General features: G+C 40.3%; 2 protein-coding genes across 6 annotated transcripts in view; one reads left to right on the top strand and one right to left on the bottom strand.

The window, feature by feature from the left end:
• Nucleotides 1-6,276, bottom strand: part of cbx1b (chromobox homolog 1b (HP1 beta homolog Drosophila)) — an 8,603-nt gene extending 2,327 nt beyond the window's left edge. Inside the window, exons 1-6 of one of the 5 annotated variants that reach the window (XM_050059774.1) lie at nt 6,063-6,276; nt 5,279-5,434; nt 4,805-4,886; nt 4,382-4,538; nt 2,150-2,303; nt 1,331-1,611 (exon numbers count right to left, since the gene is read on the bottom strand). In XM_050059774.1, coding sequence (XP_049915731.1) covers nt 1,468-1,611; nt 2,150-2,303; nt 4,382-4,538; nt 4,805-4,886; nt 5,279-5,290 — 549 coding nt within the window. In that variant the 5' untranslated portion in view covers nt 5,291-5,434; nt 6,063-6,276 and the 3' untranslated portion in view covers nt 1,331-1,467. Of the gene's footprint in view, nt 1-1,330; nt 1,612-2,149; nt 2,304-4,381; nt 4,539-4,804; nt 4,887-5,278; nt 5,435-6,062 lie in introns of those variants that run through there. The other 4 variants (XM_050059771.1, XM_050059770.1, XM_050059773.1 and 1 more) reach the window with 4 other exon arrangements.
• A 3,814-nt stretch (nt 6,277-10,090) lies between these two features.
• mrpl10 (mitochondrial ribosomal protein L10) lies at nt 10,091-14,824 on the top strand. The gene is made up of 5 exons (XM_050059766.1): nt 10,091-10,201; nt 11,124-11,293; nt 12,241-12,405; nt 13,587-13,731; nt 14,192-14,824. Exons 1-5 carry the CDS (start codon nt 10,111-10,113, stop codon nt 14,428-14,430), a joined length of 810 nt encoding a protein of 269 aa, XP_049915723.1. The 5' UTR covers nt 10,091-10,110; the 3' UTR covers nt 14,431-14,824.
• Nucleotides 14,825-15,359: the final 535 nt, after the last annotated feature.

Below are 15,359 nucleotides of genomic sequence, written 5' to 3' on the forward strand. Positions count from 1 at the left end.
CTGCGTGGCAGAGTGTGCAGATGAACAGCATGTGTATGCATTCAGTAGGCTATATCTTCAGTAGCTAGCTAGCTAACCCTACACTTTCCAGGGTTTGATTTTGGTTTTGGAACAGGGAAGAAACGTATATCTTTTTCTCCAGGTAACGAGTATCATTAATACACGACGTGCCCCAGGCACAACATTTAGCTCCACATCCACAAAACCAGCCTGAAAATGAAGGAAATCTGAAGCGACTGCATTAGAGTCAATGGAGCACAGCTGGGTTGTTGTGGGACCCTGGTCTAAGCTGGCCTGATGCTACTTTACGATTGGACTGTGTCCAGTAGCAGGACTTAGTTATAGGTCAGTTTTTACAGGTAATTGTGTACTGTCAACTAAAAGTTCTTGCTGCTACTGATGGGCTCAGATTGTTATTTCAAGAGTCTGACAACATTACAGAAAAGACCCAACAGAGAAAGTAAATACTTTTTCCTCACCTTTCGCTGATCCGTTAAAGTCTTGTTCTAAAATCTTGCAAAATTTTCCACATTGCCAAAATCAGGTTAATATTCAGCCATGACACACAAAGCCTCATAGATAACACTAAGCTATGCTGTCTGTACTCCACCTCTCGCAAGATTTCAGAACAAGACTTCTCACTGAGCGAGACTTGGTTGGAAAGGTGGACTTAATTCCTCTGCAAAGTCTTTTCCATAATGTAGTCAGATACTTCTAAAAACAATCCGAGCAATCAGTGGCCAAACAAGCACTTCCAGTGGATGTAAATTGATGGTGCACAATTGCCCGTAGAGTTTCCACTGCTGCCTGTTTTGCTGCTGCAGCTGGAGCAGTGTCTCAATACTGGACCAATTTCAAGACTTCCTGGTCTGCTCGCGTGACTGCTGTAAAGTCCAACCATTCAGGATCCATCCTGAGAGCTGCCTGTACTGTATAGTGGGTGTGTGACCACACAAAGGGTATCCTACATGTGGAGGAGGGAGTCTATTATTGGTTGATTGATCCCAAAGAAAGGCGCTCTCAAAGTGTGCACCTGAACTCCCATACGGTCGGGAAACCAGCATCCTGCTTTATCACGAGCCCGTGATGTGGCGAGCCTTGATGTGGTTTACAGTTGCCTAAACTACAATAAACACCTGTCGCCTGCAACTCTTTATCTAACCGACTCACTGAGGCTGGTTTGTGTTTTACTGTTCTTTCCTGGCAATGTTTGCGACTGCTCTGCCCACAAAAATGTCCATCTCACGCTGTGTGGATCAAAAAGGGTTTTATTTTGTGCCTCTGCCTTTTCTTTTGTTCTTCAACAAGCAGCAGAGCGAAGCAAAGAAAACAGCTCAACAGTGACGGGTACAACTTTTTTATTAGACATATTAATACATATTACACATGTTATCACTGACGAGGCTGAATCTGATTTACAGTGGTGTCAAAAAATATTAGACTACTTGGTTTGGTTTCCACAGTTGGTCAACAGACACAGATGAGTTGTGTCCTCGTGCAGGTGTAAAACGTACATGCATGTTGGTGATCAGCAGACCTTTGGCTGTCGTCTTTGTGGTGTTCAGTTGAAACTTTTAACAGAAAATATGGTTCCTTAAAAGAATACTTCACCTGCAAAATGACAATTTGTATGTAAATTACGCAGCCAAAGTTGCGTTTAAATCACGAAGAGAACATGAACATTCTTCATGAATTTAAGTAAACGGGGAAAGTGTTTAAAAACAACAAAACTGATAAAAACATCTGCTCACAAGCTCTCACACATCTCGTGCAGTATAATCCAAGTCTCATTTATCTGGTTGTATGTTCAGTACTTCCCAAAAATGCAAAAACTGGGCGTATGACTAGATAAATAAGACTTGGATTACACTGCAGGAGTTGTGCGAGTGTTTGCAAAGAGATGTTTTAGTATAGTTTTGCTGTTGTTAAATGTGGTTTCCATTTACTTTAGGTCATGAACTATTTTTGCCCTTTTTGGATTCTTCGTTTGAGAAAAAGTTTTATACACAAATTCAAGGTAACACACAGTGAGTAACTGATATACAGATGGTAATTTTGCGGGTCAAGTATTCTTTAATTAACCCCAATATCATTTATGATTGACAGACCATTTTTGGACTCTTAACAGAAACAAAGAATTGTGACTTACATCGTCTTTTTTCTTCTTCGTTCGACTCTCGTCTCCATCTGCGTCCCCGGCTGCCTTCCTCTTTCCGTCGTGTGCTGATTTCTGGGACTGCAGGAATTCTGCAATCAAATCTGGACAGTCCAGATTGTCTTCTGGCTCCCATGTGTTATCTTCCCTGCGGACACAAGTGCATGAAAATGCAGTTAATTAATTTCAATTACTAAGAATTACAATAATACTCTTAGTATGGTCAAAAAAGACCTGGAAAGATGGCAAAAGTTACCTATATTCCTGTCTGGTAGAATTTCAATAATTAAAATGAATGTGCTTCCTAGAGTTAATTTCTGTAGCTACATGTTACCATTGGCACCTCCTCCAAGATATTGGGAGAAAATACATAGCATTATTACCAGGTTTTTATGGAGGGGCAAACGACCTAAAATAAAGTTAATCAATTTACAAAGAAAGAAAGAGCTGGGAGGTTTATCGGTTCCTAACTTTAAGCTTTATTTCCACGCCCTTACTCTTCGTCCTCTGTTAAATTGGTTCAGTGAGAGAGCTTCACCTCCATGGCTGAACATTGAGAAGAATTTGGTGGCTCCTGCCTCTTTAAAGGATTGTTTGTTTACAGGTCTCTCTATAAATAAATGTAAATTGGAGTACGGTTCAGTGATAGCCAATGCAATTCAAAATTTTAGGAAAATTGAAAGAATATATAATTGGACATCCAAATGGCATGCAAGTACTCCATTATTCCATAATACCCTTCTTAAGACTGGTGGGGACCACTTTATCTCACCTCAATGGGTTGAAGCAGGAATCCACAGTTTAGGAGACATTATGAATGATGATGGGTTAAGAAGCTTCCAGGACTTGAGGGAAACATTTAAATTGTCATCAAATTCATTCTTTTTATATTTGCAATTACGTTCTGCCCTAAGAGCAGCAGGTATAATGACTGACAGGAAACCTATTAATCATCCAATAATGCAAATGTTTAAGAAAATATCTGTCCTACCTAAAGGGCATGTTTCTGTAATTTATAATACGTTGTTGGAAAATATTCAGACCCCTTTAGCGATAACAAAGGTATGGAATAAGGATTGCCCTGAATCATCTATAGACTGGTCTAGAGTTTGGAGAAATATTGCTTTTTCCTCACAAAATTTAAACAATAAGGTAACTAATATCAACTTTCTATATCGCACGTATCTGACACCAAAACGGCGCTTCATGATTAAGATATCCTCTTCCCCAAATTGTAATCTATGTAACTTGAATCAAGTAGGGACTTTTCTGCATGTCATGTGGGAGTGCCCATTAGTTCAAAGCCTTTGGCAAAAAATAGTAAAACTTCTTTCTAACGCATTTGGATTAGAGATTGATCTTACTCCGAGATCTATGCTCTTAAATGATGATTCTGGGCAAAACCTCAACCATATGCAAAGGATCTTATGGTTGTCTGCATGTACAGTAGCTAAAAAGATGTTGGCTGTCAGGTGGCAACCACCACACTCACTCTCCATACAACAATGGACCTGCTCTTTGGTGGAGATGTTGTCCATAGAGCTCTCCGTTGCCAGGATGAATGGAGCAGGCCAGCGGGTCCTTGAAGCTAGAAAGGAGGCACTTGAGGTTGCACGAAATCTAATTTAACCCTTTAATATTATTTAACATTAGTATATACTTTCTGGAAACAGAACCTCGAAGATTGGAGAAAGATCTGTGGGAGGGGGTAGGGTAGGGTTGGGTTAAGGGTTATGAAATGTGCAGGTGTTGTGTGCTATTTGTTATTATTTTTATCTTTATTCTTATCGCATTATTTTGTTTTTATTGTTAATTTGTCATTGCGTTAGTTTTGATCTGCTTTTCCCAACTGCACATAGCAAAGATGTTATCTTCTCTAATGGTATAAGTATTACATTACTACATCTGCATCGGCTAAATGTACGTAATGCTACTTATCTGTGTATATATAGCTTATGTTTTGTTTTGTTTTGTTTTGGTCCTCTTTTTTTTTTTTGTGAGTTGTTTTTTCTTCTCGTTTGTTTGTTGTCCTTGTAATAAAAGACATATTTCATTAAAAAAAATTAATCTTATTATTAAAATGCAGTTAATTAATATCGTAGTCACCTGTAAAAAATACCGGTTATAATTTTGATGCAATCTCTGATTTAGAGGAACGTCTAAATTGGATAATGACAGGAAAAGATGGAGTGGATGAGTGATGAGTTTCCCCCCAAAAACACTCACTCAGAGAAGCCTTTCCACTTGAGAAGATACTCTACTCTTCCTTTCACCACTCGCCGATTCAGGACCTTTTCCACCACATATTCCTCCTCCTCCTCCTCTTCCTCTGCCACTTCATCTGGCTTCTTGTCCTTCTTCTCGGCTGTGGTCATTTTGCTCTCTGATGGGTTAGAAATAATGAGCAGAGAGTTACTGGTCCTGGAGACACCCACCCTTTTAATGGCTGCTGAGCCTTGTAAATTTAAAACTCTTAATATTGAGAGTTTAAGACGTTCACATGTGTTTTGGACACTTGTCGAGTGCCGTTTCAAATGGGTTACAAACATTTACAGTGCCACACATTACTTGACTCACTCCTCGACTCTTGACACACGGACAGAGTGATACAGAGACATATATGTTAGAGAAATAATGATTATATTAAACCTTCTGTAACAGCGGGAACATCGTTAGGGGGCTCTGTAGTCAGGCTCATACTCATCAGGTAGACCTGGGGACCAGCAGGTTCCTGGTCAACGTCAAGATTGTTGCATCGTGGAAGCATGCGAGAACCAACGTGGTGGAGAGGAGAGAACAGCATTGGGTTTATTTAGGATACAAGGGTAACAATGTGAGGCAATGGAGATTACCAGCAATCTGAGTGTTGCGCTGGTACTTTTAAAAACCCACTGTGTGCGTGATGATTGTGTCAAAGACTGCCTGATCTGCATTGCCTGAAGTTACCCACGTACCATCACCTTATGACATGGTGTAAGCTCACTGGATCTCTTAGAGGGGGGGTTGGTGTTACAAGTATAAAAATGTGGCCTAAAGTAAATATATAATGATATTTTCTTTTGTAGGTGTGTCTTACAACTCTGTGATGCACGGTTTATAGTGTCATATCACCATTTTACTTACATGTAGCTGCATCTTCTCACATTTTTATCAAGATCTCCATTGAGTCTTATCGCCTACTGCTGCTGTGCATGTCTGCATATTTCATAAATGTGTGTTGATGCTGCATTTCTGCATGCATTCTGCATTTCTTCTGTTGCTCTGCTTTCAAAACATCACCTAGACACCAGAGTTGCAAGTTAACCAGCCGGCTAACACTGGCACATTCACAGCCATGTTAATACATGTGCATTGTCCTCATGAAAGAGTAAATAAATGACATTTTTATGACTTTACTAATTGATGATCCAGCGGTGGCAGACGGTGCCATGGCGGTGCCAGCATCAACAACAGTGCACAGGAGGTTTGCAACACCTGGCGGCAGCTTACTATACTGTATCAGTGAGTCAATGTACAGCTGATGTTCATATCATATGCTATGCTTTAACATAGTTTCAAATCACATAGTTGTGATGCAACATACATCCCATTCAGGGGTGTTAAAGAAGACCCAGAAGAACACACGGCACGACAAAGCCTCGGAGGGAGTCTCAGTTTGCAGCTAGCTGTGTCTCCTCCATATTGCCTTCGAGTTAGCAGCACCTCCTGCCCCTCACACACTCCTGTGGACGTCTGTCGGCTATAACAATGACGCTGTCCGGTGTGAAACGTGACTCCTGAGCTAACTAGTGTCCGTCCCCATTGAAAACATGCACATTAACGGCTAGCTAATGTCAAGACTCGTGCACATCCAAACGTTACCGAGACACGTTTGGAGGGAGGAGGGAAGACAAAAATTAAAACTCACCGGTGACTTACAATTTAATATATTTTTTCTAAACTTCCACCCGAAGTGATATAAAACAACACGGTGGTCTTTGCGTCGTGATTGTGTATCGATAACGTCGCTGTTTGCCTTGATTTGTAGGTAAACACAGAGCCGCTAGCTTGACTACACTCAACTGTATCGTTTCCGCCCCTTTGTCTGGAAGCAGAGAAGAAGAACAAAGTGCACTCCAGTGGACCGCGCAGCTTCACTGATCTCAAACCATGTGGATTGACTCATGAAGGTAACCTGATACAGTGGAGCTGCGTGTGTGTGATTTGTAGATCTGTTGCTGCACAGTGTGAGCAAACGGCGGACTGGATCAACGGAGCGGTCCTCTCGGCATTCATACACAGCTCATAAATCAATACCACATGTACACTAGATCAACTGTACTTTATTTGTACTTTTCTGATCCCAAAGGAATGTGACCAAGTACATTTACTCAAGTGCTGCAAGTCTCAGTTTCATACATTTAATTTACCCTGTTAATCAGTTCATCTCAACATTTAAAGATGTGGATGAAAACTGTACTTTCTGTAAGCAAGAGGTGGAAAATATATATCATTTATTTTGTGAATGTCACCATGTAATGTTATTTTTTGTAGAAGTGGAACAACTTTTTGAAACTTGAAAAAAATATATATAATATTTCTGTATGATAAGAAGGACTTAAAGGGTTAGTGCACCCAAAAATGAAAATGCAGCCATTATCTACTCACCCATATGCCGAGGGAGGCTCAGGTGAAGTTTTAGAGTCCTCACATCACTTGCTGAGATCCAAGGGGAGAGGAGGTAGCAACACAACTCCACCTAATGGAGGCTGACGGCGCCCCAGATTCAAAAGTCCAAAAACATAATTGAAACCACAAAATATCTCCATACTACTCGTCCGTAGTGATCCAAGTGTCCTGAAGCCCCGACATAAAAAGTTTGGAAAAAACTCATTTGAACTCTGTTTTTAGCCTCATTGTAGCCTGTAGCTCTAACTGCCTCTCTGTGCACCGCGCTCACGTGTGCGCGCTTGCGCGAGACCAGCGAAAGCACGTGAACACACATGAAGGTGGTGCCCATGTCTCACGGTCTCGTGCAAGCGCGCCCACGTGAGCGCGGTGCACAGAGAGGCAGTTAGAGCTACAGGCTACAATAGCCATGTTTCCATCCAAGAGTGCGCATTAAAAGAAATACGAATCCTGTGTGTTTCCATTAAATGTACGGACTTTCGTGAAAACTACGAACTTGCACGAGTTATCCGCAGAACCAGAAACAAAACAAGTCTCGCATTCTTCTTCTTCTATGTTTTCTGGTGGTTGGCAACCAACTTGTATGCATTACCGCCTTCCCGACCCAGAGTGTGGATATCACCATGGAGAGAGGTGCACTACGTCAGACTTAATTCGAACATAACTGTTTCCATCCCCCGTTTTGCGAATCAACATTTTTTCGAATCAACCAAAACCCGGCTAAAGTGAGCGTATTTTAGTTTGTGCGAATCAGGGGATTTTAATTAGAATTTTGCCGTTTTCATCATAATTTTCCGACGCGATACTTCTAGATGCGCATCTAAACAGGCTGATGGAAACATGGCTATTGTAGCCTGTAGCTCTAACTGCCTCTCTGTGCACCGCGCTCATGTGTGCGCGCTTGCGCGAGACTGTGAGACATGGGCACCGCCTTCATGTGTGTTCACGTGCTTTCGCTGGACTCGCAAGCGCGCACACGTGAGCACGGTGCACAGAGAGGCAGTCAGAGCTACAGGCTACAATGAGGCTAAAAACAGAGTTCAAATGACGTTTTTCCAAACAACTTTTTATGTCGGGGCTTCAGGACACTTGGATCACTACGGACGAGCAGTATGGAGATATTTTGTGGTTTCAATTATGTGTTTTTGGACTTTTGAATCTGGGGCACCGTCAGCCTCCATTAGGTGGATTTGTGTTGCTACCTCCTCTCCCCTTGGATCTCCGCAAGTGATGTGAGGACTCTAAAACTTCACCTGAGCCTCCCTCGGCATATGGGTGAGTAGATAATGGCTGCATTTTCACTTTTGGGTGCACTAACCCTTTAATGGCAAGGGAAACTTCTTTATGAATTTGTTGATTTTGTATGGAAAATATTATGTTCACAAATGTAAATGGTCTCAAAGGAAACCAAGGATACAAAAATAGAAATTCACCACTATATTCAAACACTACACCAAAGCTCAAAGAACACTGGACATATACAGGACACTGAAAACCTCTGTGTGACAGTTATGAACTGAAACCCCTCATGTACATATGTGTATAGATGCATAGTTCTTTGTTTGTTTGTCCTGTTTGTTTATTTATGTTAGGTGTGTAAATATTGTACATGCATGGAGTGAAATAAAGGGAAAAAAAGTCTAAATTTCAACTCAACTTTATGTATATAGCACCTTTCATACAAACACCAGCCCAAAGTGCTTCACATGGCAAAACTGGAATCACGCAGATACAAGACAATAAAATATTTAAAAAGCAAAGCAACCAAAAGAAAGCAAACTAACGAAATAAGATGAAAATAAATAACACCCTCTTTATACTTATACTCCACCACATTTCAGGGGGAAATCTTTTTTTTTTACTTTACTAGAGTTACAAATTAAGATTTTCACATACAAAACATATGAAGAGGTTTTAAAATATTATGTTTTTTGCACAAATTAAGCTACAGTTTATACAAGTACAGTTGAAACAGTTAGTTGACTGACAGAAAATTAAAGGGATAGTTCAGATTTTTTTGAAGTGGGGTTGTATGGGGTACTCATTCATAGTCAGTGTATTACATACAGTAGATGTCAGTTGCTATGCCCCTAGTTTGGAGAAGCAGGCTGGAGTCCAACACAGAAGCTTAGCAATGCACTGCTGTGGGTGGGGTCAGCAAAAACACATTTTATCCACTCAAAAAAAATCTCACCTGAAAAAATCCACATCAGTTTGAGTGTGTGATATAGTCAGAATATTTTTTACTGCTTTATCTTACTGTCAGACAGTGATTTTCAACAAGAAAATTAAGTCATTATTTTGCTTTCTTCCAAACCAGACTCCATTGAGAAAAACAGTAATTTAACATTGCTGAACACAGGAGCTGCTGCTCTACTGCTGCCTCCAACAGTTATTTTATTTATCTTATTGTGTGACTCTGGCGGTTGAATGGTTTAGTTTGGATTCACCACCAAAGTCACACAATAACACAAACTAACTAACTGATCACGGCAGCAGTAGACCAGCAGCTCTTGTGTATAGTGAGCTAAAATTGCTGGTTTTGTCAATGGAGTCTGGTGATTTTGACGAGAGCATAGACAGGGAAGTTGTTAATGGCTTCCCCATTGGAAGAGGCTGTCTGATGGAAAGGTAACTTGGTAAAAAATACTCTCAATATAGCATACACTAACACTAATATTAGGTGGAACTTTTTTCAGGTGGCTTAAATTAATTTTGTTGCTGCCTCCCAGCCACAGCAGTACATTGCCTTGCTTCCATGTCAGACTCCAGCTTGCCTCTCCAAACTAGGAATGTGCTGACCGACATCAACTGTATGCAATATATTGACCATGAATAAGTACCTCATACAACCCCACTTAAAAAGTAATCCAAACTATCCCTTTAAACATAAAGTATTTTGATGGTTTAAGTCATTTTTTATGTAAGAACATTTGATGGTTTCGGCTTCAAAAATAAACAACAGTAGTTTTACATTAATGCATGAATTATAATAATAATAATAATAATAATAATAACAACAACAACAACAACAACAACAACAATGATAATAATATAATGACGTAATTTATAGACTAATCTTAGGCCTATTTGAAACAAGTACATTTTCCTGATTATAATTGTACTGAAATAACATTTTTTATAAAGTATTTTTACTGTAACAGGATATTTTCATATAGTATAATTAGTTCTTTAACCTAAGTCAAGAAACATTTCTTCCGCCACTGGATATGGATCGATTTCCACAACTATCTGTTATGATTCTGTTTCTTCCGAGATGACAGTGAATGCAGCACTTGTGCCTTCGTCACTTCCTGAACAACATCTTCCTGTTAGAAATGGCGGCGACCTTGTGTGTGAAATTACTACCGAAACAGGGTAATGTAGATTTAATACTGCATTTCTGACGCTTGCTATCTGTCTGTAACGAGTTAGTACTTTATTACCTGTTTTTATAGAACTATTTAAAGCTAACAGTGTTAGCTGCGCTTCAGTTTAACAGCGGTTTAGATAAGCTAGCTGTGTTTAGTTAGCCGGTGTTAGCACGGCTGCCTCAGACTTGTCTGTTATGTTAGCAGATGTTAGTCTTTTCTGTTAAATAAACTAAATAACAAAATACATATTTCGTATACAAGGGGGTAGTATACAATTAGAACTATATCAAAAGAGCCAGGGATATATCAAACCAGACAAAAATATCATAAATCATACCGATATTAAGAGTCATGCTAGCTTGTTTGTTACTCGAATTTTAAAGTAGTTTTTCATGTTGCCGAACATCCTTTATAAAAACGATAAGATAAGCGATTTTATTGCTAAAGTTACATTTATAGAAGAACAAAGTTGCCAACATCATTATTTAATTTAATGGTCTTTTTTCTTGAGTTTTTGAAGAAACCAACCACCAAGTCTTTAAAGATAAGATGAAAGACAAATCTGCTAAGGTCTTGCCAGATGTCTACCTGTAAAAATAGGTGTCAAACTTGCTGAATATCATCATAGAAAGAGAAGTATATGTTTGTCTTTTTTTATATGTGGCAGGTTAGCATTTATGAATAATTTTGAAGGATACCTCCCAACCTTCTTCTGATATATGTCATTTATAAACCCATGTCAGTGTGGAAATGTATGACTAGGAAAGACATGTATTTTGCTGCAGGCCGAACTACATTCCTATAAAGCAACAAGCTGCCATTTGCAATGGCATCAAAAGCTACAGCAAATTCCTTGAGGTTGCAAATTTGTATGTAGGTAAGAATTCTCTGTACAGCGAGTGTTTAACACATGTTGTGTCTTTCAGGATGGCTTCCCCTGACACAGAGTGTTCGGCACGGCTCCAAAGCCGTGACACGCCACATGCGACCAATGCACTTCCTCAAACAGAAGCTCATGGCTGTCACACAGTACGTTCCTCCCAAACGGGTCGTTCCTCGAGGAGCCTATCCATCCAAGAGCAAACACATGCAGGAGGTAACACTCATCCCCTTCTCATCCTTTCTCTGACACACATAAAGAGCCAAGAGCTGATATATCGGATAAGGCTGTTAGTGTGTTGTTGGATTGCCAGTGCTGCATATCATGTGTTCACTACAAGTTTATGGACACCAAAACATTTTTATTCCAAAAGCATGGACATTAATCTGCTGCTATAGCGATAGTTCCCAGTCTTCAATTTTCAGACACTCTTTCATTAAAGATAATTCAGGAACTCTAATGTCTGATGAATACCGTACTCTTTCTGTAGTTGCATGTTTATGCCTGTAACACTGTCTTGGAGTTAGATTGATTTGAGACCTGATAATATCTGCCAGTTTCATCAGGATTTAGAGTCTACAGCTGCTTCATTCGCTCCATAAAAGAACGTGGAATGATTGTTTCAGCATAATGAGGAAATTGCACACATCTGTAGGTAGGGCCTGGACATCAACACTTTTCTGGTGCTGACTAAAAATCTGTGGTTGTAGTCGTAGTCTTCTTTACTTATTAACTGGTCAGACAGGCTCTGATATAAATAAATATTAATAAAACTGGGAACTTTAGATTCTGTTTAATTTAGGTAAAGTTCTTGTACAGCTGCTCGTGAAGTTTGGCTTCTTTTGTTCATTTAAAAAAAGGGTTTTGCTGAAAAAAGAAAAGATGTTTATTTTCCCCCTCAAACTAAGGTACCACAAAAAGTAAAAAAGTTTTGCTGGTATGAATATGAAAACTCAGGTATCACATTGGCATTAATATAGCAGAAATTCTAATGATATCTTTAGACTAAATACATCGCCGTCATCCTTAAACCTTGTGCACTCATTGGAGCAGTATTCACACCATGGCTGATAATAGAATGAAGGAGGGACCATCTTTTTTCCTTGTCTCAGACCGTAGGTTAGAAGCTCCACTTCATATGAGACACTCTTTTATTCCTCCAGGATAGTCCGTTCATGTTAATGATGAAGAGGAATGTGAAAGCCGTGTTCCAGGAGTCTAAGATGATCGCTGTGGTTCAGAACAACGGCAGTAACTCTGAGGACATGATGATTCTCAGACACAGACTTCATAAACATGGCATCACTGTCAAGTTCTTCCCCAACCAGGTAATAATAGAATTGTTTCATCTGTGGCTGTTTTGTCCCTTTAGAAATAAAAGCCCAGAGTCGAACGTCGAATGTGACAGTGGGTTATTTCTTTTTTTTAATGCAGTATTTTAGGCAAGATGAAGAAAGATGGACGGTCCATTCACCTCTAAGCCACAAGGGCAACCCCGTCTTGGATTTTTATTGCCATTTCTAAACTATAAAACCTAGCATGTGTTTGTTTCCAACAGATGGACTCTCTGCCATCAGAAGACTTGTTGGTTACTAGTTATTGTTTTGTTTATCAGGAGATATTACATGCAATTAGGCGTTAAGTGGTTAAACTCCTGCCTTCAGCCTAGTTCACATTACACGATTTCCACCCTGATTTTGTGTCGCAGAGGCTATTGTAATCTTTTAAGTGTTCATACCTGGCGACGTGTGTTTCTGTCAGCGGGAGTCTCGCCAACTGCGTTACGACCTGTGTGTGCACACCACAAGATTTCTCCACCGAGCCCTCGCCGACTGAGCCCCAGATAACGCGATGACGTCACCAAACTACATTTTTTAACTTGGAGACGACACATCGTAAAGGCATGGATATTCTTCCCAGTGTTGCATCAGGTCTGCCTCCAGGGCCTGGGTCCAAACACTACGCGCTCCCCGTGATCCTGTGGGCGCCATCATTGTTGTTGTTGCTTGCTGGCTTGACTCGTCCTCCTCACATTTCTTCCATCCTCCTGCGTGCTGACGTGGGATGTATCCCGCCTCTCATTGGCTGATGCTCTTTGTCAGTCGTGTCAGACTTCTCCAGTTTTCTAGCATGCCAGATATCCAGTCCCAGTCACAGACGAGGGGGCGACTTGCTCGTAGGCTTGTTCACACACAAGGACTTGTCGTGACTATCTGCCAACTCACCTCTGACCCAAGGGGACTCTCAAGATCCTCTGCGACGTCAGAATCGTGTAATGTGAACTAGGCTTTAGTCTCACTTAATCTATTTCCACAAATGAATTTCAGGCTGTGAAACATGCATCATCTCTGTAGCTGCTGCTTATTAGTAAAACAGCCACTAAGAACGTGACTGAGATCTGTTTCCTTTACGTAAAACACATATCATGCCAAACAACTCTGAAACCCTGAAATCTTAGTTTCTTTTTTTATCTTAGTTTGTCCTAATCTTTAATCGTGCTCTCTTTCAGGTGATGCGGTCCTTCCTAAAAGACAGTGTTTACTCCAACATGGCTCCTCTGTTCCTCTGTCCCACAGTTCTGTTTGTGAGTAAAGAGACAAAAGTGAAGGAGATGCTGGTGACTCTGAGGGGCAGCCCACAGATGACACTCCTGGGTACGTTTATTCTCTGTGTCTGCATGCAAGGAAGAACTTTGTGAGGGAGAGTGATCATTTTATAATGTTTGCTGCAGACTAAGATTGCACATACATGACATGATGCCTCAGGAACTTACAAACTTGCATAAAAATTGTGTGTCTATAAATGCTTTATTTCATTTGGGTTTTGATCGTGATTTGGCTTTTTTTTTTGCTGAAGACAATTTATTAGCAGTGTAGTAACAAAATACTAACAAACAGGAACTTAATTTCATGTCCTAAAAGTGTGTTTGCATCAGTTTAAGAGAGAGAACTAATAAAGCTTTAAAATAAAATGCAATTATACACAAATTCATTCACTTAATTACTAAAATGAAATTATGAAATTCATATTTTACACATCTGAATTTCATTGCATTTAACTGAAAAACATATTGAACAGACAGTGACCATTGAACCATTGCTCCCCTCTCAACAGGAGCCTGTATAGACAACACGTTGCTGAGTGCACAGGGGGTGGTGAACTACTCCAAACTATCCTCAATGACCGTCGTCCAGGGCGAACTGGTCGGCGGGTTGACAATGCTGACCTCCCAAACAGCCTCCATGCTGCACCGCCAACCAGCCCACCTGTCCGCCCTCCTGCAGCAGTACGTCAAACAGCAGAGCTCGGAGAGCGGCGCAGAGGAAGCGTCTAAAGCAGAGGAGGCCTCGTAGAGCTGCGGAGGGAATGACTGGGACCTTCACCTTGCAGATTTCCAGCTGCTTGGAATTACGAGGGACGGATGGGTTGGATGCATATTTAGAATTTATTGTAAATCAGCACCAAAGTTCCACTTCAAACTTTTAAGATTAGTCCTAAAAAAAAGTTTGTGGCCACAATCTTAAAGTTCGACTGGAGCTAAATTCAACTCAGTCATTCAATGTGCATCCACCTGTGGGAGCAGTGAGGCTGCTGTGAACGAAGGAGTCTGCAGACTTGACTGATTTTAGTGCATCTCAACCTGTCAGTGGAAGTCTTGGATGGACAGTGCTGCGAAAATGTCAGTGTCACCCAAGCAATACATTTATTTAAGGATATAGTCACACATGAATAAAATATTTCAATACAGTCGGCTGCTCCGTCTCATTTGTTTGGATTTAGGAATTGCAAGATTTGTAAGACGCATTTGAATTTTTAATGTTAGTTTGAGCTACTTGGCATGTTCGCACCGTCAATTTACATCCACTAAAGGTGCTTGTTTTTCTGACTGACAGGCTCAGATTGTTAATATAATTTTTGGCAGCATTATGGAAAGGATCCCTACAGAGATGCACCTTTTTGTTTAACCAGTAAAAGCCCCAAAATCTTCATCGCCAAACCCACCAGACTCCATTTATAAAAACATCTTTTTCATCTTCATAAAACACACTTCATTCAAAGTCGACAGAAACAAAATAAAACTCGCAAAAAACATCTTGCGTCATTTTTCCACTGCTCCGACAATCACCAGCTCTGGTTTGGAAAAATAAACCCTTAATTCACCCAGGTGGATGTGAAAACATGCTGCCTCTATACATGCTAAAATTACTCTTTATTTAAATGGAGTCTGGTGTGTTTGGAGATCACGATCCCGTGGCTGTTTGTGGTTAAACAAAATGGAACT

The sequence above is a fragment of the Epinephelus moara genome, chromosome 13 (genome assembly GCF_006386435.1).
Source record: "Epinephelus moara isolate mb chromosome 13, YSFRI_EMoa_1.0, whole genome shotgun sequence".
NCBI lineage: Eukaryota > Metazoa > Chordata > Actinopteri > Perciformes > Serranidae > Epinephelus > Epinephelus moara.

What these genes read in the sequence shown, in the direction of transcription:
- mrpl10 (XM_050059766.1), top strand. Translation starts at nt 10,111, where the DNA reads ATGCAGCACTTGTGCCTTCGTCACTTCCTGAACAACATCTTCCTGTTA. An exon ending in GAAATTACTACCGAAACAGG is followed by an intron (nt 10,202 to 11,123) that starts GTAATGTAGATT and finishes TGTGTCTTTCAG; the next exon opens with GATGGCTTCCCCTGACACAG. An exon ending in AGAGCAAACACATGCAGGAG is followed by an intron (nt 11,294 to 12,240) that starts GTAACACTCATC and finishes TTATTCCTCCAG; the next exon opens with GATAGTCCGTTCATGTTAAT.